Source organism: Rhinolophus hipposideros (assembly GCF_964194185.1).
Source record: "Rhinolophus hipposideros genome assembly, chromosome: 19".
In the NCBI taxonomy this organism is placed as follows: domain Eukaryota; kingdom Metazoa; phylum Chordata; class Mammalia; order Chiroptera; family Rhinolophidae; genus Rhinolophus; species Rhinolophus hipposideros.
The window spans coordinates 19448940-19476896 of NC_138065.1; the positions used below are offsets into that span (position 1 = coordinate 19448940).

Genomic DNA, 27957 nt, shown 5'->3' on the forward strand with positions numbered 1-27957 from the left:
GGCGTTTCGCGGCTACCGTAAGTGAAGCCGGTGGCGTGGGTGCTGGCTCCGCACAAGTCCGCGCCTCGGGCGGCAGCTTCGGCGCAAAGGCGGCGCTTTCCAATTTGGGGAGAACAGACACCCGACTTCGGATCTCCCAGCGGGTAATCGCCCGCCCCTAGGTTTGTGTAACAAGAGAAAAAGCGGGGTAGGGTTGTTAAAAAACATTCCAATCCTTACTTAAGGGGCGTGAAGTCAGGTTCTCAGACTTCACATCTGGTGACACTGCTGTCCCTTCTCGTGCTACTGTGGTTTTCATCTTCGTGTTCGTCATTAGATTTTATGAATCCTCTGTGTAGCTGACGGTTTTTCTCGTTCACTTCGTCCTGCAGTCTCCCTCCCCCTGGACCTAGACATGCTTTACCTGATCGGCTTGGGCCTGGGAGATGCCGAGGACATCACAGTCAGAGGCCTGGAAGTTGTAAGACGCTGCAGCCGAGTGTACCTGGAAGCCTATACTTCCGTCCTCACTGTAGGCAAGGAAGCCTTGGTAGGTGCTTACGCTTCTCCAAACTCCCAGGAAGAAAGCTATCCAACAGCTGATTTCATTACACTAAATGAACCAAGTTTCAGATCCGCTTGTTTAAACTCTTTAAAACACAGCCCCTCTCATTAAGGGTCTGGGGGGGTTATACACCAACCAAGTAACTTGGGAAACGGAAGGATGCTTTGCCTTACTTTGCAAGCCCAATTTTGTGTCTTTCTCCTGTAAATAGGAAAGTTATTGTACACTCCTGAGGATAGTTAATAAAAATACTTTAGTTCGTGAGGTAGTCAAGAAATCCTTTCTGAGTTGAGTGTTAATGAGGTGCTGACACAGCCTTAATGAGTTGGTTATATATTCAGAAACCAAGCTGAAAGCTTCCTCCTTTGAAGTATTTCCATAGGGAATGGTAATTGCCATTCTGTCTGTATCTATCCAGACAGGTTTTAAATAGACATCTCCCAGTAAGGCTTACACTCATACACTTGCATATATTGAGTGAGTCTGAATGTAGTAACCATAGCATTTGTTAGTGTAACATACATTTAGCTGGCTCTCATTAAGGGCTCAGTAAATTTTGGAGGAGGGGTTAAGTTCAGCTTCATTATTAAACTCCGAGTACAATGTAAATTAAGATGAAAAGATTGATGGACAGGTTATAGGAAGAAGAGGATTCTAGGGTTGTCTGATCTATCAAGGCTTCCAAACGAAAAAGTAACCTAGAGAATTTCAGGTCTTATATTCTCTCAGATTCACAACCAGACACGGAAGTATTATTTATATTTTCTCCATTATTCAAAAGTTAAACTAGAGATAGTGAATCCAGGAATGAGTTTTAATTTTGGTATATGAAACTTGAATTTCTTTAGTAATTTTTGTGGATAAATTATGATCTTATATGTCTTTGGTATAACGTATATTATACAAAGAATGTAAGCTATGATCTTTGTTATCAAGTGGTTCATTATTCATCTATGTTACACCCAGGAAACTTAAATAATAATGGAAGATTTAAGTAAAAATTCATCATGGCAGTGAAGGGAGGAACTAAAATTATGTTGTTGGAAAGAACTTAGATGATCTTATTTGAGTCAGCATTCTTGCTTTCATCAACTAAGTAGTAGAAGCTATCTTGTTAAATAATTACTAGGTATTAATTGCAATTGGAATACATGTAAGAGAGGAGATTACTTCAGGCTGTGAAGATCCGAGGATACTATGGAATAGGTGGAATTTGAGCTGTGTTTTAAAATAATGCATCCTGGCCTTTGTTTTGTTTCTTTTGTTTCCATTTACATCATGGTCCAAATGGAAAATGGTAACATTTGTACAGCTCTGCAGGATGAATGGAGGAAGCTGCTCATGTCCAAAGGGAACTAACTAATTTTGGGGTCCCAGCTACCTGCAGAAAATAGATCATTAAACTCAGCCCGTCTATGCCCCATTTGTAGTACACATGAAGTTCTGCACTCAACCAGTGTTCTGTAACCTTGAGCAGTCTCTTAACTTTTCTATGTTCTTTTTCTTATCTGTAAAAGGGATACAAATAGTGCCTATCTCATAGAGTATGATAAAGATTAAATGAACTGTACTACATACATTCTTAGGACAATGCCTGACCATAGAGTGAGCCTACTGTAAGTGTATTATTACAAATATTGTTATTATATATGAGATTTGATAGGGGAAGAAAAAGCATTCCTTGCTGAAGAAAAAATAATTGTGAGCAAAAGCATGAAGGAGAAAAGCACAGTATTTGCTGTACTTGTTCTTGGGCATCACTGAAATAACTTTCATTTTCTCCCAGTGTATCTGTTCCCCTCTTTTCTTGCTAACCTACTTCACCTGGATACCAGGTTACTATTTCCTTGTCATATCAAACTGTTGTGTCTTGGTATTGGAGGGACAGAAGAGGAGAGTGAAGGACTTTGCTTTGAGCAAAATGAGGCCATCACCTATGGCCTTTATTAGCTTCCCATTTGTCCACAGCCTAAATCTGAATCTACCTTCCCTCCAGCCTTAGAAAATGACTTGTAAGATGAGGTTCTCTTCCAGTTCAAGATTAACTCCATGTAGATGTGTGTTTTGCAAACCTCTTCCTCCCCCTCCCTCTGGAACCTTACTCCCATAGATTATTTATGTTCCATCTATATTAACATCCTTCTCCCTTCAGCCTGAAACCATATTCAAATATTGTCCATTTTGAAAATACTCCTTTAAAAAAAAAATGTAATGGGGAACAGTGTGTTTCTTCAGGGCCCATCAGTTCCAAGTTGTCCTTTAGTCTAGTTGTGGAGGACACAGCTCAGCTCCAAGTTCTGTCGCTGTTTTCAATCTTTAGTTGCAGGGGGCGCAGCCCACCATTCCATGAGGGAATTGAACCGGCAACCTTGTTAAGAGCTAGTGCTCTAACCAACTGAGCCATCTGGTTGCCCCTCTGGAAGCTCAGCTGCAGCTTATTGTCTTCAACCTAGTTGTGGAGGGCGCAGCTCACTGGCCCATTTGGGAATCGAACCAGCAACCCTGTTGTTCAGAGCTCGCGCTCTAACCAACTGAGCCATCCGGCCGCCCAATCTCTTCCCTTTTTAAAACACTTTTTTCATGAGAATTAGCCATTTGATTATATTGGGGTGTTTGTGTGTGTGTGCATGTGTTTCTCTTTAAAGGAGACTTTAAAATAAGCATACTGTTGTCTTAATTAGATAATGAAATGTTTCTTCGGTTAGAATAAGTGATAAATATGGACTGATGTATGATAGAAGTATTGGGGACAGAGTGGGGTTTTCTGTTAAGTCATTTATAAAATATTGGATAGGATTACTACTAGCATTAAGCAAGGTAAAGCATGTGATTTGATCTTTAAGAAATGTTATAAGTTCAGAAAAAAACATTTCCTTCATTTTTCAGTAATCGTGTGTGTTCTCTTAGATATGTGAATATACATGTTCTGTAACTACTAAGTTTTCTGGGTTCTTAAAGTAAGGTATATAAAAATTAACGATTAAGAAAATTAAATGGTAAAAGTGAAAATAAAGAGGACATTTTTGATATATAAAAACATTGTCATTGGGAACTTCTGGAACAATTGTCTCAGAAGATTTGCAGAGGAAAGGAAGGGATCTTTATTCACATTTGAGGAGCAGATTCTGTTTAAGAAACAATTATAACAGTTGGAATGATAGCCTTTATCTTTAAATTCTTAATCATTTGTCCATTTAGTCATTTGCTTGGCAAATATTGAATACCAGATACTTTTTCATTTCATAATCCTTATAATTTTTGATTTAAGATTATTCTCCTTATAATCCTTATGACTCTAAGAAACTTGTCAATATGTAAGAAATAGTATTATTTATCTATGCATCCACTTTTATTATATTTGAGTTACATATTACTCCATAGGAAATCAGTCATAAGATTCATGAATAATAGCTTATAACCCCACCACGTGACCACTAGCATATTAGCTCCCTCTCCATACTTACACGCTTCAACTCCAGCTCCTGGGTTTGTTCTCTGGAGTTGAACTTCAGGGGACTAGTTTGTAAGGAGGCTTCCTATATATTTAGAATTCTTTTTATTCCCCCTACGACGCTGCCTTTTTTTTTTTAGCAGGAACTAGGAAATACAGTTTTAAATTAGTCTTTCTTGCAATTATATAGGAATATTTGCTGGATCTGTAAACAACTAAATCTTCATTTTCTATTTCTTATTGAAGTTACTTCTTATTTTAGCTAGTGTCCCATAGATTTTTCCCATGGAAAATTTAATAAAATCCAAACTACCATCTGTGTTTATAATTATTATTTAATATATTCTGTATTTCTGTGTTTCTGAACCAAGGCTCATGCATACATATTCTCTGTTGATCTTAGTGTTTTGCCTGGTCTATTGGACCCAAATTTAGAGGTAAATTAAAAATGCCAAAAGCCTCAGATGTTAGGTCTACCTCCTCTTGGGATATTAAGATAGCCCCAAAGACAGAGTTTAATTGCAACATGATACAGAGTGCTGGCTCATTGATGAGTTGAATTCAGTGATCTGTGTTTGGATGGTTGCCAAGATTTGTACCAGCCTCAGACAAAGATTGGTGTGTGTGTGTGTGTGTGTGTGTGTGTGTGTGTGTGTGTTGAAATGGTCACCTGCTGTTTCATTTTGATATTGGGCTTAAATCTATAGGAAGAGTTTTATGGAAGAAAATTGATTCTTGCTGATAGAGAAGAAGTGGAACAAGAAGCAGATAATATATTAAAGGATGCTGATATCAGTGATGTTGCATTTCTTGTGGTTGGTGATCCATTTGGGTAAGTCACAGCTGATTTTTGAGTTTTAATTGTATTTACTTAGTTTTTTAAATCTTAAGAGTTATTCTGTTAAATGTAAAACCTTTTACCTGCCGGATCTTGATGAAGGACTCTGCTGACCTGGGCTCTGTCTAAAATTTTGTGCTTTAAACTTTTGTTATCTTTGATATTAATGAAGAAAATCTGCTTGGCAAGGATGTAATCATGTGTATCACATTGGTTATCAAGTGTCAGCTTTAAAGTTTGTATCCTTGCTTCTGCTGTTCTTTTAGAAGGTCACTTAGGCCATCAAATCACAACTGGTATATCATTATTAAATAAATGTATTACATTGTCAAGAGTCATACCTGCCATTTGTTTTACAGATAAATTGCAAGTATCTTCTGTTTCCTTTGTGCTAGATGGTTTTTTTTTCTTTTTTAATCATCTAATATTTAGCAATATTGCTGTCACTATACTTGTCTTGAATTTGTCATCTATTAAGCCTCAGATTTCAATTTCTTATATCCATTGGGAGCTCTGTTCTTCCTCATTATTAAAAAGATAGGCTTCTACTTGTGTGTAGTCAGGCATCATCAATCTGTAATGTTAAACCAAATAGAAGAGTTCTTTGTCTCCAGCTGGTGACCCAAGATTTATGTCACAGATTTGAGGAACATAAGGACAATTAAATCACCATGAGCCCACCACCAAGGATGTTTTTCAAAAGAATGGTGTTATATGTGTATGTGTCTGTCATAAAGGAAGTAATTTCAGTCAATATGAGATGCCAGGGATTGTGTGTTATTATTATACTTGTCTGCAAATGACATTGGATAATCATACATTTAAAAATATTTAAAAGGTTTGTTTTAGCCTTTGACATTGTTTTCTGTAACAGTAAGTCTTCCTTTAAAGGAAGTTTCTATCTTCCTTTTTTTTTGAAAAGCCACAAAATAGTAAAATAAAGTAAGGCTAATGAAAAATCCTATGTATTTGAAATGTCTTGGAACTCTTGTAGGATTTTCTCATTATCACACTGACTCCTGCCAAAATCCTGTGTTCCCTATAGTGACACCAGAACTACCAAACTTCACAACTTGATGGTATGTCAATTCTTAACAGTCACCTAAACGAGCACTCTCAGAATCACTTTTGACATGGCATCCAGTCACTGACAAAGTCCAATAAACCAGTGCTACTCAAAATGAGGTTTGTAGAACAAATGAGAAAGAAAAACTCATAGACACAGACAATAATTTAGTGGTTACCAGAGGGTAAGGGAGCGGGGGATGGGTGATGAGGATAAGGGGGATCAAATATATGGTGATGGAAGGAGAACTGACTCTGGGTGGTGAACACACAATGGGATTTATAGATGATGTAATACAGAATTGTACGCCTGAAATCTATGTAAATTTACTAACAATTGTCACCCCAATAAATTTAATAAAAAAAAAAATGATGTTTGTAGACTGGTGCTAGCCCACAAACTTACCAGTCCATGATGAGGTAACAGAATTTGAGAGTAACCATTTAGAAACTTTTATAGCAGTTTAAAAAAGTAATTTATCTCTGCAGACTCTAATAATTAAAAATTTGGGGCTTATATTTTGTATTATTTTATATTTGATTTTTCTTTTTTTTTTTTTTAAAAAAAAGATTTTATTGGGGAAAGAGAACAGGAATTTATTGGGGAACAGTGTGTACTTCCAGGATTTTTTCTAAGTCAAGTTGTTGTCCTTTCAGTCTTAGTTGTGGAGGATGCAGCTCAGCTTCAAGTCCAGTTGCTGTTAGTTGCAGGAGCCTCAGCCCACCATCTCTTGTGGGAGTCGAGGAATCGAACCGGCAACTTTGTGGTTGAGAGTCTACTGGCCCGTGTGAGAATCGAACCGGCAGCCTTCAGCATTAGGAGCACAGAGATCCAACCGCCTGAGCCACTGGGCCGGCCCTTGATTATTCTAAGAGTTAATTTTTATTGCACTTTACACAACTATTTTTCCATGACAATTTAGTATTTAAGAAAATACTGGCTTTTCAGTAGGTAGTTTGAGAAGTACTGCTGTTGATTTTTTTTTTAACCAGGTTTTTCATATCTTTTTATTCCTTTCCATTCTGACTGCCACTATTCTACCTAATCCAAACTCTTATTATCATATACCCAGTTTAGTGTAATAGCCTTTTGCCTGGGCCAGACTCTTCATTCGTTACCTATGCTGTGGTCAAATTTATTTTTGTAAAACCACAATTTGAAGGGCTCCAGATGAAAACATTATTGGCCAGACATGGACTGTCCAACCTGCCCTTGTACCTGTGTCACTCTTGTACCATAGTGGAAGGGAGAATTCTATGTAAATGAGAAATGAGAAAGTTGAGGCCCAGAGAAAGTGCTTCAACGCTGTTACCATTTTTCCCCGAAAAATATATAATTATTTTACTACAAGACTGGGTATAATATAAAGTAGTATAATATATAATATAACATTAATTTTTTTCCAAAAGACACATTAGAGCTGCTTGTCCGACTAGGTCTTATTTTCAGGAAAACACAGTACTACCCTGCTCAGAAAACTTCAGTGACTTTCATGGCCTTAAAGTCTTTTAACAGTCTGTCTACTTTTTCCTTTGACTACTAGTTTCTTTTTTCACTATGTCAGAGTCAAATTATACAACATCGTCATTTCATAAGTGTTTGGCAATATTTGTCCACCATGTCTTTGCTCATACTTTTTTTAAAAAAAACAGACTGTTCTTCCCAGTTCTTTCTTCCTTTCTTTGTTTCCAGTTTTATTAAGACAGAATTGACATAACAGCACTGCGTAAGTTTAAGGTGTACAGCATAATGACTTGACTTACATATATTGTGAAATGATTACCACACAGTATGTTTAGTTACCAGCCATCATCTCATACAGATACAAAAAAAGAAAATATTTGTTTTGTGATGAGAGCTCTTAGGATTTACTCTTTTAACTTTCAGATACACATACAGTAGTGTTAATTATCGTCATCCCCTGTTTCTATTTAGTAAAATAGTAGATTCTTTCCTACCCAGCTCAGATGGTACCTCTTCCATGAATTCTTATTTTATTCAGGAGTAAGTGCCCCCACCCCCACCTCTTTCTTAATTCATAGGCAATTAATTTGACCTGTGTCAGTAACTAATCATGTATAATCTTGTATTCAGATTTATGTAATAATTACTGTACTATAGTGATTTTTTATTTACCCACTGGATTACTATAGGGATATAGTAGTTGGGTATATAGTGGTTGGAGACAGGATGCTAGGGAATGTGTCAATTTTAATTGGGCCTTGAAGAATTAGAATATGAGTGAATTAAATGGATAAACCAGGAAGGGAATACAGAATTCAGCAAGACACTGAAACTCTTTATATACAACAAGAACAAAAATACCCTTTGTTTAATTTTAAAATCTTTTTCTACTTACTTGAATAAAAAATTTAAAAAGTAAAAATTATTTAATCTTAAATTTTTCCTAATATTTTAAAAATTGTCATAAAGTATACAAAATGTAATATTTACCATTTTAACCATTTTTAAGTGTACAGTTCAGTGGCATTAAGTACATTCACATTGTTGTGTAGCCATTACTACCATGCATCTCCAACAATCTTCAGTTCTTGAAGAACGTAATTGAAAGTCAGTTGATGTAGTTTTCATCTTGGCCCTTTTAGTCCAGATTATTGAACTGAAGTTAATCACATAAAGAATGTAAATGCCTCTAAAGAAATACATCAGTAGATCTGACTCAGTCATGTGGGAGATGACTGCTTTAAGCTTTCTATCCCATAAAGGTCATCATTAAACAAATTCTAATGATGGTTCCATTTTCTTATTCTTTATTTTAATATGCTGTGTAACTATATATGTTTTATAATAAATGAACACAATTTTTTTATCCTTGTTTGTGTGTCTTTTCTTCATGGCACACACATATACAAAAATATATCTTTATTCACTTGTTTCCTATGTGCCTAATGAGGTTATTTGATTGCTTCCATTCAGTGTAATGCATTTGAACCGTGCTTGGCACCTTGTAACTATCCATTAACCGTCATCATGACCATTAGTCAATTTATTTCTCCTATATAAATAATGCTGACATTGATGGAGTAATGTATATTTTCTTTTCCTCTCCTACTTTCCCATCCCACATTTTGGATTGTTTTCTTATGATAGAGTCTTCAAAATAGGTTTATAATACCCCCCAAAAAAGAAAAAAGTTTTGAACATGGACAAGCATATATTGTGAAGTTACTTTTTCAGAGGATTGTACCAGTTTACAGCAGTGCTTTCAGTAGTTCATGAGAACATTAGTTTCACCATATCATTGCAAATATTAGTGAATTTTCAGATCATCAGCCGTACCTCTGTCAAATATGGTAGTACTATATCTGTAAACTAATGTTATAAAATAAAGTTTAAAATATACCAAGTCTTATACATTTAAATTGGTCTCCTTCATGTTCTTTATTTTATTGATGCCATTGATCAAACCATTTTTTAATCTCCTCTTGAAACTGCTTTCAGATCAATTCCAAGTCACAAACATATTCTTAAGACAAATTTATTACTGTTTCTGGACATGTGGCTCTGTCCACAGTTGTGTGTGTGTGTTTGTGGGTGTGTGTATGATTGTGAACAGAGCCACATGTCCAGAAACAGTAACGTTTGTCTTTATACACACACACACTTTCCCAGTCATCATAAATGAAGCATTTTCATGAGCCTCAGGCTGGAAGAAGTGCTCAGTAATGGTTTAAGCCTATGTTTCAAACCAGTTTTTTCTTTTGTGTGAAGCAATATAATCTAGGTAATCGTGATGATTAAATACCATTTGTCACAAATTTTTATAGCAGAAATCTGAGGGGCTTATTTAATCACATGTATGTCAGTTTCACAGAATCAAATTGCTTTGCTAGGTCATTAAATCTTCATAGTACACCAACCACATCTGGTCATTTTAAATGAACTCCTGATAAAGAGAGAGAAAATTTTAAACCAGTTTTTCTTTCTGCTCATCTGTTTAAATAACTCAGCAAGTAATTAATTCCGTTTTTCTTAGTGTTAAGGAGTGGAATTCTGTTGAAGGTGATATTAAAAACATTTTTTACAACTGACATACCATTTTTTACAAGCTTACTCTAAATCAAATTAATGGTGGTTTCTCATACTAGTTTTTACGTTATGTGTGTGATTAAAAACAGGCTTCCCTGGTGGGCGTTTGTTAATCTGTTTCTGACTGCCTCCTGGGGTGAAAGCCCTTGATCTTCCTACTTGGTATGCATTGACCAGTTCACAGGTTCTGCTTGTTGTGCGAGTTTCTCAAACATGCTAATGTTGCTTTCCCCAGCAGGGCCTGGAAGTTTCATCAAGGGGGGGGGAAAGGCCTCTTTAATAATGCAGTTCTAAATTGATGTGGTGTTACCTCTCACAGTATCTGTATTTGCATTTACATATATTCTCTCTCCACCAGCCTATCTAGTTATAATCATTAGAGTTAGCTCAAAAAGGAAAGGCAACAGGCAGAATATACACACACATACACACATTCTAATTACGCACAGGACAAGGTTATAAATAAAATGACTGCTAGACAGACCTAAAACCCAACTAAGATTATATCAGAACTCATAAAGACAAAGGTTGACAGGCCATGAAAATGTTCTGTATATTCTGCCATGTTGTATTTCAAAATGCAAAAACAAAACCTTCAAAATAGAGCAGAAATGAAGAAGTGGGTCTAGTTGTGCCTTAATTTAGAACTCTAGAGCAATCATCTTAAGAGTTTAAAGGGGCCCTAAGACGTAAAAGTTTGAGAATTACTGCTCTAGAGTTCAGTTGCTGAACAGATGTCTTTGCAAGTATTAGCAGGACAAAAGAGCAAGTGAAACTTAATTATCTTCTGTAGCTGCCAAGACTGGTTTTAGAGTGTGACAGGTGCAATTCAACATTGTGAAGACTTACACTTTTGTTGCCAAGAAGCCCAGAAATGAGGAAAGGCAGTGTGGACCCTTGGATTGACTTGAACTCATGAAATATTACAGCTTTACTATCTTACAAAGTCAGTCTCGGTTCCTCTAACCGAACCCGATATTTTCTCCCTACAGGGCTACAACACACAGCGATCTGATTCTGAGAGCAACAAAGCTGGGAATCTCTTACCGAGTTATTCACAATGCTTCCATAATGAATGCTGTAGGCTGCTGTGGTTTACAGGTAATACTGCCCAAAAAAGTGGTTTGTAAATAGTGTTTAGCAGTAAAAATGTTTTATTTTTCTACAAATTGCAAGTAGATTTTATTATATTTCATAAATTACAAGACATGTTATACTATGTGTGTACTAAACTTTTTAATACTAAATTTTCCTATAACTTAGATGTTTCCCCTCTTATTGGAATAGACCATTGAAATTTAGCTAGAGAAAGATTTTAATCTTATATGGAATTGGTGCATATATAAAAAGGAAATGTAATTAATTTGGTTAAGTATTCCTAAACCCTTTTCATATTCTTCCAGATAACTGACTTTGCATGCTGAGGCCGTGTTTTTCCATGCAGTATCATTTTCTGTGCCATCAGGGCATTGTGATACAGCATTTCTTAAAATAATCTATAAAAGAGCCAAAAGCCAGTAGTAGTAGACTTTTAAGCCAACTTTGTAGTTATTGATATATAAAATTAGTTATTTTTAACCCAGTAATCTTGGTTCTGAGGGATTAAAAGAGCGTTCCATTAACTGTTTCCAAGATTTTCTTCCAAGTTGTTGACATTCATTTCCAAGTTTTGTATTTGTGTTCTAATGTTCACACAAATATGATCCATAACTATGACTGTGCATGGCCAGCAGTGGTTTTAAGACTTCATTGATTGTTAAGACACATTCTTATTGCAGACATATGTTATAATAGGAAAAAAGTGTGCATCTCAGAATCTATGAAATAAGAGAGTCCCCAATATGTCTTCCTGGGATCCGTAATTTAAAATAGATATTAATAAGAAGAAGATACATTAGCGTTGGATACCAATGCCATCTGTAGCTTTAGAGGGTCTGTGTTTTCTTTATTACCTAGAAGGAGTAGCCCAAATTAATTGACTAATCCTGGCCATCATCTCAGAAATATTGCCTTTGGGTCTGAAGAACCAGAGAAAACGTAAAAATAATTTACCTTTCAGTATTTACCACTTGCTCTTAGTTATTACATTTATGATGGCAAAGAATTTTCCTCTCTGTTTTGTCTTCTAATAAAATACATACAAAAAAAAGCCTTGCCAATTCAAGTCTTTTTTACACTGTAAAACCCGTATAAACATTAAGTTGAATGGGGTGTCTCTTTTAATCATTATCTTTAACTCTATTGATGTTCTATTTAAAATTTATTTGGAAAGAAATTTTGACACTAAAAAGTATAGGGGATTCTAAACTAGGTAAGTTCTAAGCATTTCCTTCTGGAAGGAAGCAAGTATTGGTGGCAGTGAGATGAGTTAGAACACTATTAACGTCATTTGGGCAAATAGTATTGAGGGCTCAAACTAAGATAGTGTGAAAAGAAATGAATAGTCAATTACTAGATAAATTATAGAGCTGGAATTAACAAGAATTGGCATATGGTAAGATGTCCTGAATTAAAGATACTTGTTAGAGACAAGTCAGGGAATAGCTATTTCTAGGTAATTGCTTACTGTCATTCTAAATATTGCCCAAGATTTCCCACCCCTGTTCCTTTTCTCATACCATCTCATTCTTCCCCCATGTGCAACTTCCCCAATCTAAGCCTTACCCATCCTTTAAGGTTTTGCTTATATCCTCTCTCTTCAGAAGTCGCCCTCAGGTGCTCTGTAAGTGGGGGAAATGCTGAATTCTTATAATCCTTACAGTCTGTCATTATTGTTTGCTACCTGATATTTGTCTTTCCTGTACATCTTCTCACTCTAACTAGATAATGCCTTGTATATGATCAAGTGGATCATTTTGAGTTGTTTTGTTTGTCTTCAATAGATAAAAACATGATCCAATACCAAGTTAGATAAACTACTTTCTCTATAACTTACTCCAAGTTAAAACAAAATAAAGTGTGTATTGACCTACTGTTCTTAGAAAAAAAGCTCGTTTGTAGTCTTTAAATTTAGATTTGTATCAATAACATATGGTGGGAAAATGATCACAGCAAGAAGGATTACTTATAAGACGGTCAATGCTTAGGCCTCTGCAACCTCAGTTCTCATCACTATAATTTTGCTCATTTTTTTTGTAGTTTACTGGTAAGTCCTTGGATTGTGAAATGCAAAGGACTAGTCCTTTTTTTTGAGGTACTGACATGTAAATGGTGAAACTGTTTGCATAATGTTCCAGATTTCATTGAAGATGTTTGCAACACAGCCATGGGAACAGTTACTGTCAGAGTCCTAGAAAGCAGTGCTTATGTGAGGTTTTCTTTAATCCCCCAAAGTAGACAATTCAGAGATACTTTTGCAGAATGGTTCAGCTAATGTTTATATGTGATTAGCATCTCAATTCATTTAAATGATCTGTCCCTTTCTTTTTGAATGAAAAATTTATCTCTTTGATTATATTTCCATGGCTCTTCAAATATTGAAGACCCATTTGAAGTATTTATGTATGGCTACGTTTATCGTTTTCTTTCGTAGTTTTTCCTTAAAGATCTTTTTATAGAGTAATACTAATATTTCAAAATCTGATCAGAGAGGCCAAGTCCTTTTTAGACTATAAACAGTTGAACTTGTCAGAATTAAATCATAAGCATAGTTTCAAATATTTGGTAATATTTTTGAGCTCACTCCAATAAGGAAAGTAGTTGGATTGGAGCGGGACACAGCATTTTAGAGCATCTTCATCTTGTTATTATAAACATCACTGTTATTATATCATCAAATTCCTAACATTTATTCAGTCTTACTCTGTGCAAGGCACTGGGCACTATACACACATTATGTTGTTTAATCCCTAGACATTATTAGGTTTATCTTTATTGTACCTGTTTTGTAGGGGAGTTCTCCCTGAAAGGCAGGGAGGTTACTTGACTTGTCTGTGATCACCCAGCTCGGAAGAACCAGATCGGTGACTCCAGAGCCTCTGCATGCGTGTGAAGTAGAAGAGAGACTGCTTACTCCAGGAGGGCCTGGGCTCTGCTTTGCTTCTCACTTTATACCTGTGCCAAGCATGATGCCTGGCACATAGAGGATGATCTGTAATAAACATTTGTTAGATAAATTTGCTTAGCAAAAGCCCTCAGCAGGACTAGGCCCATTCTTTGTAGCTTGGGTAAATGTATTCCAGGAATTCCACATTGGAACTCTAAATACCTTTTTTCACAGAGAAACCTTGTTACGTGTAGCAGAAAGATTTATGACTGAATTCTTGGGGTTTTGTATACTGATCTGTGAATTCGACTGCCACTGGTTAGCATAGTTTCTGTGGGGAAATATCTTTTTAGACAGTTTTCAAATGGACTTTGGGAATACAGCCCATTGGCAGTTAAGTTGGAGGCTGGAGATTGTGGCTTTCTGAGGAACATGATGAACCTACCTTGGGAACTCAAAGTCACTGTTACAAGTGTCGGTTATCGTTTTTAAGACCTCAAAAACAGAAAAGTTGAGCTTCTCTAGGAATAGAGGGATGGAAGACCCTGAAGCTCCATCTTTGTTTCCTTCCTGTCTGCCTCCCCCTTACCTCTTGTAGCAGCTTTTGAAAACAGATCTGGGAAACCTTAGGATGACAATCCCTTCTCCAGACTAGTTTCTTCATTTTTCAAATGAAGAACCTTAGGCTTAGAAAAGTTAGGTGATTTCCTGAAATCACACAGTTATTTCAATCACACGGTTCATCTGTGACAGAGGACTAGATGTGATTTCCAGTGTCTCGTGCTTTCCAGCCCTATTATAAATTCTTTTAAGCACTGTTTAAATTGAATAATTAAATCTTTCCATAACTTTAGTCTTATGTTTTATCATATATTAAGTCTTTGGAAAAAAATGTCCTTTGCACAGTACCTAGATAAGAACTAATATTAGCATATCCCTTCATAGTTTGAATAATTTTTTACATGTTATTTGATTCTCACAACCCTGTGGGTAGGAAAGACAGTATGTTATCACTGTTCTTCTTGTAGAGATAAAGACTTAAGAGTATTGTCACATGGCTAACAAGTTATACAACCAGAATTCAAAGTTAGATTTTCTCAGCATAGGATTTGAAGTTGGATTCACGTAAATGAACTGTACAGCCAGCCTGGAAGCAAACTGGAACCAAGCAAGCTTCTCAGTTGTGTGCTGGTCAAAGGGGGTAGGTGGGCCACTTGCGGGGAAAGGAGGAGGTTTGAGAAAAGGCCCTTATCCTTGGACTCGATAGTAAGGGAACAAACAGTGGGTAAAGCAAGGGGCAGCTTTTAAGAAATGGCCAGAGTGAGTACACCATGTGTGAATTTTACTGAGGGTAGCATGATGGAAAGGAGTATGTCTCGGACCTCAGTTTGAGTTTCTTTTTCATTACTAAGGTAGTTAACTGTGTGACCTCAAGTCAGTTGATCTTTCTGAGCATTGGTGGTCTCATCTGTTAAGTAAGGATAATTATATGTTAACTTTGTGAACCCTGCTCTGACTGCTCAGAAGGTTGTTTTTTTGTTTTGTTTTGTTTTGTTTTTTTTGGCTTCCTACTAGGTTCTTTCTATTTCAGTATTTTCAGGCTGCATAACTAAATTATGAACTGGTTACATACGTTCCTATATTGAATGCAGAAATACTGGGAGCCTACTACTGAAAGGGCATCAGAAAGACACCAGCTGCTATGGGACAAAGAGAACTTTCATTGCTTATTTTAGCTACAGATTGGATTCCTAACCCATCTCAAGTCTGCGTCTCACTTTTTATTTTGGTTGTTATCTATGAAATAGTAGTTAGTGAATTGTTCCATCATTAATTAACGTTTTTATTTTTTCTAGTTGTATAAGTTTGGAGAGACGGTTTCTATTGTTTTTTGGACAGACACTTGGCGACCAGAAAGCTTCTTTGACAAAGTGAAGAAGAACAGACAAAATGACATGCACACCTTATGTTTACTAGGTGAGGGCTTGGGAGTTTCCTTAAAGTCACAATATGGACTTGTCTTGATTTGATTTTGTGTTAAGGTGAAACCGTTCTGTGGGCCACTAGCTAGAGGTGAGGAAGGACGCAGTCTGGCCACTCTGCATGCTCCGCTCCTTCCCATACTCTCAGGGAGACATGTTTTCTGCTCTGATTATCACATGGCTGTTCCTGCGTATGTGCTGTAGTTCACGCGGCTCTCCTCTTTTGCCCTAACACATCCTCTCAGCATGCCATGCCTTATACACTTGTCCACCAAGACCCTGTTCATTTACAGCAATTCAGCAGATTTGTATTGAGCATTTATTCTTACCAAGTTCCATCCTATTCAGTATTGCTGCTGTCAGAATTACAGATCTGAAAGAGACTCTAGAGATCATCTTACCAAAGTCTTTTATAGATGAAGTTGAGGCCTAGAGATATTGAATCATTTTTTCCCACTGTCACCCAGTTTACTGGTGGCAGAATTGGTAGAATCCAGATAGCCTGTTTTTTCACAGCTCATTTCACAGTATTATGCTTCCAAATCCTGTCCTACCTCGTGTGGAAAGAGCTGGGACTGCTGTCTTTGTAGACTGCGATGATGGTACTGCTAGAGCATCAGAAGGACACGGGCTATGTTATCCAGCAGACGCACTGCAGTTGTACTGGTTCACATTCACCTTCAGTTTCTATTCTAACCAGGGATGTTGTAAAAATACTGGTTTCAAAGCTTTGATCTATGACTGACGAACAGAACAGAGCTTACTGGCGTCTTTGATACTGTTGAAATGATACGCTTCGAATCAGAAAGCAAATCTGAGCACTTCTACTTAGTAGCTAGAGAATATTGGGAACATTCCCGATCTGTGCCTTCATTTTTATCAAATAGGAGCACTTCCTCCTTGCTTCATGGAGCCCAGCGCAGTACTCCATAAACTATAAGGGGTGAAGGACCACAGATGGTGTTCTTTTTATATGTTTATTTTTTCCATTTCCAATCTTTTGTATCAATGTCAAATTATTATAAATATTTGGAAACATTCATTCTCACTCCTGTAGTTACTTCATCATTCACTGGTAACAAAGTGTTCACGTACTGGCATTGGCCTTGGTCGTACATTGAATTGCACTGTTGTAGTGACACTGTGTGGAGTCATCCAGAATGACTGCTGCACAGCACAGGATCAGGGCAGAGAGTGAACCCAAGATTTTGGCTTCTATAGTAAGTACAGATATTCAGAACACTAGAGAAGATTCCTGTTTGCCAAAAATGCTTACATTATTTGTGTAATGTAGCCAATTCAATAACATATCATTATCAGAACTCCAATCAGTATCTCTCGTTTAATACAAAAAGGTTGTAGGAAAGTTTTACTAATGGTTGGTGTTTCTTACGGGCTAGAAATGAGACACTAATATCTAGAGCAGGGGTTAGCAAGCTAGTGTCCATGAATCACGTCCCACCTATTACCTGTTTTATAAATAAAGTTTAATTGGAACACAGCCATGTTACTTCATGTATGTCTCATCTGTAGCTACTTGCATGCCACAATGGCAGCAATAAGTAGTTGTGACAGAAACCTATGGCCCTTGGAACCTAAAATATTTATTACCTGGCCCATTACGGAAGAAATTTGACGACTCCTTTTCTAAAGTGAAGTTTTACCTAATCTGATGTGGTATACGAGGTCAGACAATTAAGTCCATGAACTCATCCTAGAAAGAGTGCCACACACCTCAGTGCTGAATATCTGCGATCACCTTCGTAGACATATCGATCACCTCATTGCTACGATCACCTCATTGCTACGATCACCTTCGAAGTGTTCCCCTCGGGAAGCTATGCACCAACGACAGCGCCTAGTCCACCCTTCAAAGCAGTTTTGGAACTCTTTGTCTGGAATGGCCATCAGAGCTTCCAAATAGTAAACTTGGTTAACTGTGCAGTTGGTACAAATTCATAATGAATAATCCCTCTTTATCAAAAAAGGTTAGCAACATTGTTACAACAAGTTCTCAAATTGTCAGACCGCATATGCCCTATATCCTCCCATGATTTTCTTTCCTATTACCTTGTTTTATTTTTAAAATTTTCTCCTCTGCTGGGACTTTGTCTCACCCACTGTTTTCATCCTAATGTTTAGAGTTCTGTCACAGTGTAGCTGTTCAATAAATATTTATGGCAGTTAATTGATTGGAATTTTTTTTAGTTTATTTTCTCAGACTTGGTCTTACTACCCTTTGACACAGAAAATCTTTAACTCTTGCTTGTTCATTCAATTACAGCAAGAACACATTCCGTTTATTCCATTCACATTGACAATTAATTCTATCTCTAATCAGGCCGTGAATATATCTCTGACCCACAATTAACTGATATGCTATGTTTTCTTATTTTAGTTTATTGTGAGTGCAATTTAGAAATTCATTATTATAATTGATTAATTAGCTTTATAGTTTTGTCTTTTGGATTTTTCCACATAGAAAGGCCAATCTTAACTTTTTTGTAGTTCAAGTATATGCCACTGAGAGATTAAAAAATGGATTCATTGGAACTTAGATATGTGTGTGTGTGTGTCTGTGTGTGTGTGTCTGTGTGTGTGTGTCTGTGTGTTTTACAACAGAACTGAGAGGTTTTAAACAGAGTAGGTAGAAAAAAGTCTTAAAAGGCAGGCTACCTGATAACTTCTCTATATATCCATAAAAAATGGAGGGGAGAGAGAAAAGCAGCATTTACTTTTTGTGAAGCTTTGGAAAGGCAGTTAGAAAATCAGTTTACAAGTATTTATTGTTTATGCCCAATGTGGAGTTAGGTGCTTTTGGAATACTAAGAAAGTATTAGACATGGACCCTGCCCTCAGGGTTTTAAAATCTAGTTGGAACTAACATGTTGCGCACATGAAAGTTTAGAGAACAATTAAGTTCTATTGTATGGAGAGGCAGGAAGGACAAACCAGAATTTTGGCTCTTGAACTCTCTAAGAGCTGCCTCTTTTCTTGGCTTTCCTGGGAAAAGACAAACAAAGTTAAACAATATATCTTTCTTGCTCCATTAACAAAAGCAGGAACAAGGTGTGAAATACAAGATACTATAATTCCAAATCCTCAAACCATAGATCTCATCATTTAGTCATCTGGAATTTTCATCATTTAAATTAGTACGTATTTATTGAATGCCTACTGTGGGCAAAGCCTTGTAGTGATTAGTGAGAATATACCATGGTAGGAAACCACAGAGAATTTTACTTGGTAAGATTAGACCGATATATATGACGTAATTAGAGGTTAATGAAATGTAACATTAATCGTATAGATATTTCAAAGAACAAAGGGCATTTGAGGGGAAGTCAAGGCCGTATGAAGGAGTTGGGGCTTCTGCTACATAGGGACTGGATAGTTTAAGATAGTTTAAGGTGGGTAGTGAAGCCACATGAGCAGATTTCTTCAATAGACATCTATGGAATATCTACTGGGTACTTTGTACTATGCTAGGTCCTCATTCTAAGGTGAATAGGAGAAGCTTAAGCTTAATTCTAGCAAGCAGAAATAGGGAGGAATAATTATGGTCTGTGTGAAGACAAGGAAAAAAATAAGACTGGTCTGGCTTGAGATTAAATCATTTATGTTTGATTACAAAGCATTTACCTAGAAAAATCCCCCCCAGTCCTCATCATTTTTAAAATATAATTCTGTAGAGCATATCATTAAAAAAGCTAAAAAATTGAAAATATTAAATTATAAAGTTTACTATCACAAATAACATTTCAGAAGCTCAAGGTGAATGAATTAATCAGTGTGTTGAATTTTTTAAAATCTGAAAATATCATTTAAAAGAATCTCAGTTTATAACACTAATTGTGTTGGAGGCCACATTTTCAATAACAGATGTACATTTTCCCTTATATACCCAGATAAGTGGAAATACTCAATAATGATATTTCAAACCAGAAAAATACTTCCACTTTTGGTTCCAGGAACAATAGAAATGCGTACACGGGATTAATTTCTGCTATATTTTCCACAATTAACTCTTTAATATCCTTTATAATAAAAACTTAATAATCACTTAGGAAAGCTGTAAAAGTCTGTCACAAAGATCCTGTCATTTGCACTATATTTATTTTTGCAAAAACAAACTTTGGCTGAACCATTTGTTTTCAGCATGTGGAAGAGGAAGCAGCTGTTGCTTTTGCTGTTGTACTGAATTCCTCTGAGGATAGAAAGTGATTCTGCTTTTTTACCTTTTACAAAATAGTTCAGCTGAGCATCAGTGATTCAAGTGTGAAAAATCAAATATTGGTGGCGCTTGGTCTGTCAGGCTTCATGAGAGCGTATTACATGAGTTTTAGCCCCCGTGATATCTCTGTAGCTGATGTCAGGGCTCGCCGGGAAAGCCCTGTTAAAAGTATGACTGTTTGGTATTAAAGTGTTTACTAAGAAGTAATTAGTGTATGTCTTACCATTCATAAGAAAGCAAAAGTCTCTTTTCAAAATGTAGTAAGAATTTTCTTGTATTTATGTTACATGCATCAAAACTTACATTCTAGTGCCTGCAAAATAAGTAAGGATAGGAACATAACAAAACTTTTCATTTGGGTCTGTGCAGTTAGTTACCAGCTAGTAGAAATGAACAAAGATGTTGATTAGCTGTTAGGTACTGAATATGCCAGTATTTATCTAACTCCTTCCTCTGTCTTCTTTTCCAAGAGGAAATTGGATCCTTTCAGGATGGTCTCAGGGCCAACCTCGTGTTTGTTTTCTAATTACCTTTATACAACCACAAGCTTCCATTCTTCCCTGTATTTCCAGTAACAGTGGCTATATTCAAGTGTGAGGGAAAACTGTCACAACTCTCAAATGAGCATTTTGGAGACTTGAAAAGAATGTTTCCCCGAAACTTAGCTTTACACATAGGATTTTGGATAAAGTAATTTATTAAATTAAAAGAAAACTCTTTTTCACTTCCTGCAGACATCAAAGTAAAGGAGCAGTCTTTGGAAAATCTCATCAAGTAAGTCTTACTCTGAGAATGCTTACATCTCTTTTAATTCCTTAAACAATTCAATAAATTCTACTTAAATTACATGAGTTTTAAAGATTGTTGAAAATCAGCTTCCATTACCAGTTAAAAATTAAACTTATGAAATGATAAGCAGTGTGATAGAGTGGAAACGGCAATAGATTTTATGGATTCATTACTGAGAACAGTGGTTGGCACCTACTACCGTGTTTCCCTGAAAATAAGACCTAGCCGGACCATCAGCTCTAATGCGTCTTTTGGAGCAAAACTTAATATAAGACCCGGTCTTATAGTAAAATAATAAAGTAAAATAGTAAAAAATATATTATAGTAAAATAAGACCGGGTCTTACATTAAGTTTTGCTCCAAAAGACTCATTAGAGCTGATGGTCTGGCTAGGTCTTATTTTCAGGGAAACACGGTAGGCACTCTGTAAATATTTGTGGAATGAATTAGTGAATTGAGAGTCAGGAGACATGGGTTTGAGTCCTGAGTCTACCTCTGGTGATGTGCTCTTAGGCAAGTTACTTCCGTTTCTGAGCTTTGTTTTTCTCATATAAATAATGAGAATAATAATCCTTTTGTGCTTAGAGAGGCAATGTCTAATACAGTAGCTACTACCCACATGCGATGACTAGTGAGCACTTGAAATATGGCTAATGTAACTGGGACTGAATTTATAATTATAAATTATAATTAATTTGAAACTAATACTCAATTTAGTTATTGGAAGACTTTGAAGTATATTTAGAACAACTTTAATATGTAAACCTACTTGTACAACCATGAATTTTATGAAATCTAAATACAGATCGAGTATGTATATTTCCAATGAAAATTTAACGTTTGAATCAAGATGTGCTGTGCTATAAGCATAAAATACCGGATTTCAAAGACCTCATACAAAAAAAATCTCTATAATAATTTTTATAAGAGTAAATGTTGAAATATAATATTTTGGATATACTGGGTTAAGTAAAATACTAAAATTTATTTTGCGCTTTTTAAATTTTTGTTAATGTGGCTACTAGAAAATTTTAAATTATATTTCTTTTAGACAGTGCTGACTCAGAAATGTTTTGAGAGTCAGTAAAATAATCTATACAAACTGTTTTATAAGCTGCAAATGCTATCTATGTTTTATTGTGATCATTGAGCAAACATGGTAGGCTTTTGAGTCTTATAGAGGTAAACTGTCTTACCATCTAAGGTTTTCAGATATTTACCACTTTAGTTTACATTCTTAGAGGAAGAAGTGAAAAGTGGAATATGTGGTTTAAACATGGCAATGAATGTGAACATAGAACCTGATTAAGCTAGGTTATAGAACAAATTGCCAATTATATTTAATTATTTTTGCCTAAGGTATTTCTTTGAATATATGTAACTTTGATTTAGACATTTATCTTTAAGTTGTTGGACTTTTATTTCTGCCAACATTTCAGTGAGATCAGAGGGCAGTTGAAGTAGAACAATGAAGAAAGCTTAAGAAACTTCAGGTAAACAATCACTGTATCTGTGCTTTAGTGTGTAATTAAGGTGGGTATAATGTGAAAGCTTTAGACAGAATGTGGACCTGGTACTTGAGTATACCTGGGGGAGTACTTTCGTTAAGACTGTCTTATGTAATTTCATGGCTAAGAACAGTGTCATCGAGTGTTATTCTCACAGGGGAAGGAAGATCTACGAACCTCCTCGGTACATGAGTGTAAACCAAGCAGCCCAGCAACTTCTGGAGATTGTTCAGAATCAAAGAACACGAGGAGAAGACCCAGGTACTCAAGCCCCTGACAGGGCTCAGATAGATATTCCCTTTCTGCTACACGGAGATGTGTATATGCTAGAACATCTGATACACAGATATACCACCACCATGGAGGCGAGAGTAGGTTTGAAGTAAATATGTTACGATATAAATATTTTGATAAAATACAGAACTCTAAAATTAGATTTGTCCTACAAAAATATGTTTATTCTGCTTTTGCTCATTCTCAGCACTGAACTAGGGATAGTTTTCTCTAGGATAAAGACGAGAATTTATCCTTACATTCCTAGTATCTAGACACAGTGTGTAGTATGTAATACGATGTGTATTGTCAGTAAACCTTTACTGAGAAGTTCTTAAATGAACCTGGCATTACATTCTGTTATAAGGTGCTGACTTCCTTTGAGTGCCTACCTCCCGATAGAAAAGGTATATAAAGAGATTCTTGAGTGGCCATTGCTTATTTTATTCTCATTAGAAAGCTTTGTTAAAGTCACGAAACAAATAATCTACAAGGGTGTTTTCCATCCTTTGTACGGAGTTCCTCACATGCCTGCTTGTCCTCGTATAAATCGTTTGCTCCATTTTGATCACTGTTCAACCAGGCCAGCTTTCCCAGCTAACCAGTAACACCATGCAAGGGTCAGCCCTTCAGCTGTTGCAAAAGAGTGAATAATAGTAAAGTTCCCTAATGTTGGTTATTTTGAACTTTAAATTAATGTCATAACGCCCATTATTTGTTAAGGGCTCTGTAGTTTACTAAATAATATTCATATCTGTTATCGTAGCCTTATAACCACCATTTAAGAGAGATAGTATTCCATTTTTAAAAATATGCAAAAAACTGAAGTTTGTTACATAGCTAATTAGGTGGCCAAACATAAACTTAAATTTATGTATTTATCTCATTATCTCATTATATTTTTCTAGTATTTCTTGGTCAGTGTGAACGTATCTCAAGTACTTATTAAAATACAAGTATGTAATAAACATTGTTCAGTCAGAATCTAAGATAAAAGCTATGCAATTGTAAAGCATATGGATACAGGTAATCGTTTATTAAATCCTGAAAACTTTAACTAAAGTAAGCCTTTGTATTCTGAACCAGTAAAATTGGGAAGTACTACTTTATTTGTCAGGTATGACAAATGATTTATAAAAGCCTTAGATAAGATAATTGGTCCATAATGAGTGATTAAGGAGATTTAAGATTTTGGGGGTGTCTTTCATGTGCTTTTGGTACTAACGGTAGTTTTAACGTTGGATAGGTTAATACATTGCTGAGCTGAATGGTGGTATCCTTTTTATTAAACAGCAGTCACCGAGGAGACACTGTGTGTTGGCTTGGCCAGGGTTGGAGCTGAGGACCAGAAAATTGCTGCCGGTACTTTGCAGCAGATGTGCACTGTGGATTTGGGAGGACCGCTGCATTCCTTAATCATCACAGGAGGCAGCATGCATCCACTGGAGATGGAGATGCTAAGTCTGTTTTCTATAGAAACCAGCTCAGAATCCCAAAGCATCGATGGACTCTGAACGTGGACATTTTTCTATTTTGGATGTACATTTCAGTCAATTTGTTACATACCCATTTGTATAACAAATAGAACGGGTCTTTTGGTTTGCCTAATAAGTATCCAACAGGTGACTAAAAAGAAAGATGTTGACTCAACAATGTTTGGTTTCCTGTGGCGATGAGTTTTTTCCCTCTGATATCATCAGTAGTTGCTGGTATTTGGCAGTTTTTCAGGATGTATGCACATGGAGCCGACCAAACTGGAAACTTGTAGATAGACATCCATAAACACTCGTTTAAAAGCAGTTTTTCTTTATGAAACCAGTCTACATGAGGTGGGACTTTCTTCCTTCTTAAAAAGTCTGCTGTCCTCACAGCAGTTAGTATTAGTACATATAAACAGAGGAGGGAAGAATAAGTTCTACTTACTTAAAGCTCATCTGAGTACATGCCCAAAATGACATCATTCCAAATTGCCTTGTCTTATTCAGCTGACATCCTAATTATGTAGCTCATATTCTGCTGTATTTTGGAGGTTATATAATTGTTGAATTATAAATGTTCAGCCAACCATGTAAGTTGCTCTTGGTTTTAAATAACAACTTTCACATCCAAGCTGACAAATGGAAAACTTTCTGACTACAAAATAAAATTTAACAAAATCTAAGTTTGAAGACAACAGTGGATTAGTCAAGATTCATCATGTCACTTAACTCAGTTAATATGCCACTATATATGGACAAAAGTAGTCACATTCTTCTTACTAGTTGTGAATAACACTCCATTTATTATATTTCATGATCACAGAGTTTTATACTTTTTGTTCCTAACATGAATAGCTTTCTTATCTACTAGTTTAGTTGGTCTAACTCTGAGTGTTTCCATGGCCTCAATTTATCTGACTTCTTTGCTCAGTAAATTTGTTGGAAGTTGAACAAATATTTCTCTACTTCCTGGGAGCATCAATTAACAAGAGATTATTTTGACTTATTTCACTGGAGGTAAAAGGTTGTTTAATGTATATGAAACATTCTGTTTTCAATCTATTGGACACAAAAGGGGAGAGAGCTAAGGACATTTAGATACCAGTTCTGTGTTGTTTTCTTCTGAGGCGTTAAATCAAACATTTAAAAATTATAATAAAATGAAGGACTTCTGGTTTTTGGTAATGGTGGAATAATTTGTAATATACAAACTCTCTCAATTAGGAACTTTGGACAAAACACATAAATAACTGTGTAAAGGCACTGGGAAGTGACCAAAAGCAGGCTGAGAACTGTTCTTACATGGCTTTCCCTCTCAGGGCATTCCCTGTCTGGTGAAGAGTAGCTGGAACTCAACAGGAAGTGCAGTCTTACTGGCTTGAAGTGTTAGAAAAATTAGGGGCTGCTAGAGAAATTGAAGGAAATTCCCAGAAATGAGGGTGGCAGTGAGGGAGAAGTCTTTCAATCTGCATGTAATTTCCTCTTAAGTCTTTGGCTAATTCCTGAACTGTGCATGTGCAGAGAAGACTCCAGGGCACCTTGTGGAAAGCCATGGCCAAAAAACTAGAAAAGCTGAGCAGAGACTTGCTTTCCGTTGCAAGAAGACAAGTTTCAAGTTTGAATTCTGACAAGTTAGAAGGCTTGACAAGCACCTGAGACCTTCCATCAAAACCCTACAATAGCCATGTATTAGTAAACATTATGTCCCGGATTAAGGGTTTCTGCTAAAACTAAGGACAAAACCTTTAACATAACGTAAAATCAAGCCTCCATAAAAACCAAGACGATCAGCCAATAATTTAACTGCCTGTTAGAACAAAGCTTAACACTTGTCAGAGTATGATAACAAAATGGGTCCCTCTAACATATCAACAATGACTAGAATATATTATGAGGCTTGCAGAGAAATTGGAAAATAATGTTTTTTTGTTTTGGTTGGTTTTTTAAAGCACGCAGTAGAAAGAGATCCTAGCATAACCCAGATACTGGGATTGACAGGATTTTTAAAGCAGCTATTAGAACTATAATCAAGGGTACACAGGAAAGGTTGTTGGAATGAATGGATGAAGATGGATGCTCTCAGCAGAGAAATGGAAACCAACCAACCAACCAAAAAACTCCAATGGTTGGACTTCACAGCAAGCAGAGTGCAGATGACAGGTGAATAGAAATTACCCTGAGGAATAAAGGAAAAAAGAATGGAGGGAAGGAAACAGCAGAGCCTCAGTGCCATGTGAGCAATATCAAGCAATGTATGTGTACAGCAGATCCTTGAATAATGCTGTTTTGTTACAATGTTGAGAAAAAAAGCTTGTTTGGCAGCTGGGGCCACGGTGTTGGAGTTTGCATCTTCTCCCCATGTCTGCATGGTTTTTCTCCAGGTCCTCCGATTTCCTCCCAGAGATGCGCACCTGAGGTTAATTGGCTTGTGGGCATCGCCCCGGGAGGAGTGAGTGTGGGTGTGTGTGAGTGCCGTGATGGAAGGGAAATGTTCTTTCGATATGCTAAGCAGGGTGAGATCCAAGCATCAGTGACGAGGGTGATGTTTGGGATTCATAATATAAAGCTGCTTTTCTGAGCTGCGCCCTCTTCATAATCTCGGTACTTCTGGTTGCTTAGGCTTCTTGGTCCTCTGGCTGGAAACTTGTACTTATTCTGTGCTGTGTCTCCTACCTTCATTATTGGGCCTACGTCCTGACCCGTGGAGAGGTGACAGAGTTTAAAAAGCATGGGGAATTAGCTGTGCCCTTTGCAATCACAGCTCTCCCAAGTAGAACAATACCCCTCTCTCAGTTGTAGCTCTTGCGGTTTTCCAGAGCTGCTGGCCACCAGGGCAGGAATACCTGGGGAAATCTTTGGAAGCCAATGGAAGTTTTGGCTCCAACTAATGTAACTATAAATGTAGTAACTTTGTCTTGTAAAGTGGAATAACAGTCTGATCTAACTTAATGCCCAGGGCATTAGTCTGATGACTAATCAGACCTTTTTTCATTTATAATTTTAGAAGTGAAAATTTTAGAATTTTATATTTTCAAAAGTCCAAACCAAATGGCAGAGTTAACTGTACATATGCTTAGATGCAAACCTGAATTTTTTGTTAACTTCTACCCTTTTAGAATACCATTCTGTGCCTATATTCAGGAAATACTTTGGGGAGTGCTTTTGTTTTTGTATTATTTTGTTTTAACAATACAAACACTTCGGCTTTAGCAGGGACTTACAGAGTACAGCTCCCTTTTGATTGCCTAACCGATGCCAGTGTCAACACATTTGAGTATTATTTTACCGCTACAATTATTACTCCTCTTGGTTACAAGAATTCATCAGGTAAAGGTGAACTGTTCATTTACATGTCGGTAGCGTGTGTTAAGCCTGAACTTCATGTTAGATTGTTTTTTAAAAAGCCTGTAAGTAGAGCTGGACGAGCTGACGGATTGTTTGAATGTGTTACAGTCCCATTAAAGTGCTGTTTCTCTTTTTTCTATACAGAACGAAAAGTATGAAATTGCTGTCATTGTACATCTGTTGTGGTCCTGCTTGCTTCTCCCTGTCTTTGCTGTTTTCCTGGTCTGTTGTCACATGGTGGATAATGAGATTGACTAAGGAGGCAAGGAAAAATATTGTTGAGTTTTTAAAGTTGTTCAGAGGAATTATTTCTATTTGATGAGCGTATAGCGGACACTCAAGATTCCTGACCTGGAGAACTGAAAGTAGACTTTTGAGTATAATACATGGAAGCTTCTGGGGGAAGGAAACAAA

The 27957-nt window shown here is 36.5% G+C and overlaps 1 protein-coding gene across 2 annotated transcripts; it reads left to right on the forward strand.

Moving 5' to 3' along the window:
- On the forward strand, window positions 1-27691 carry DPH5 (diphthamide biosynthesis 5). 2 transcript variants are annotated; one of them, XM_081025756.1, is made up of 8 exons: window positions 1-161; window positions 372-529; window positions 4703-4827; window positions 10942-11050; window positions 15791-15911; window positions 20885-20924; window positions 22605-22708; window positions 24014-27691. In XM_081025756.1, the coding sequence occupies exons 2-8, from the start codon at window positions 395-397 to the stop codon at window positions 24232-24234; spliced, it is 855 nt and encodes a 284-aa protein (XP_080881882.1). In that variant the 5' UTR covers window positions 1-161; window positions 372-394; the 3' UTR covers window positions 24235-27691. The 2 variants fall into 2 exon arrangements, with proteins under 2 accessions (XP_080881882.1, XP_080881883.1); XM_081025757.1 differs by having other exon boundaries at window positions 9-143; window positions 24014-27681.
- The last annotated feature ends 266 nt before the right edge of the window (window positions 27692-27957 follow it).

What these genes read in the sequence shown, in the direction of transcription:
- DPH5 (XM_081025756.1), top strand. Translation starts at nt 395, where the DNA reads ATGCTTTACCTGATCGGCTTGGGCCTGGGAGATGCCGAGGACATCACA. An exon ending in GTGGTTGGTGATCCATTTGG is followed by an intron (nt 4,828 to 10,941) that starts GTAAGTCACAGC and finishes TTCTCCCTACAG; the next exon opens with GGCTACAACACACAGCGATC. An exon ending in TCTTTGGAAAATCTCATCAA is followed by an intron (nt 20,925 to 22,604) that starts GTAAGTCTTACT and finishes TTATTCTCACAG; the next exon opens with GGGAAGGAAGATCTACGAAC.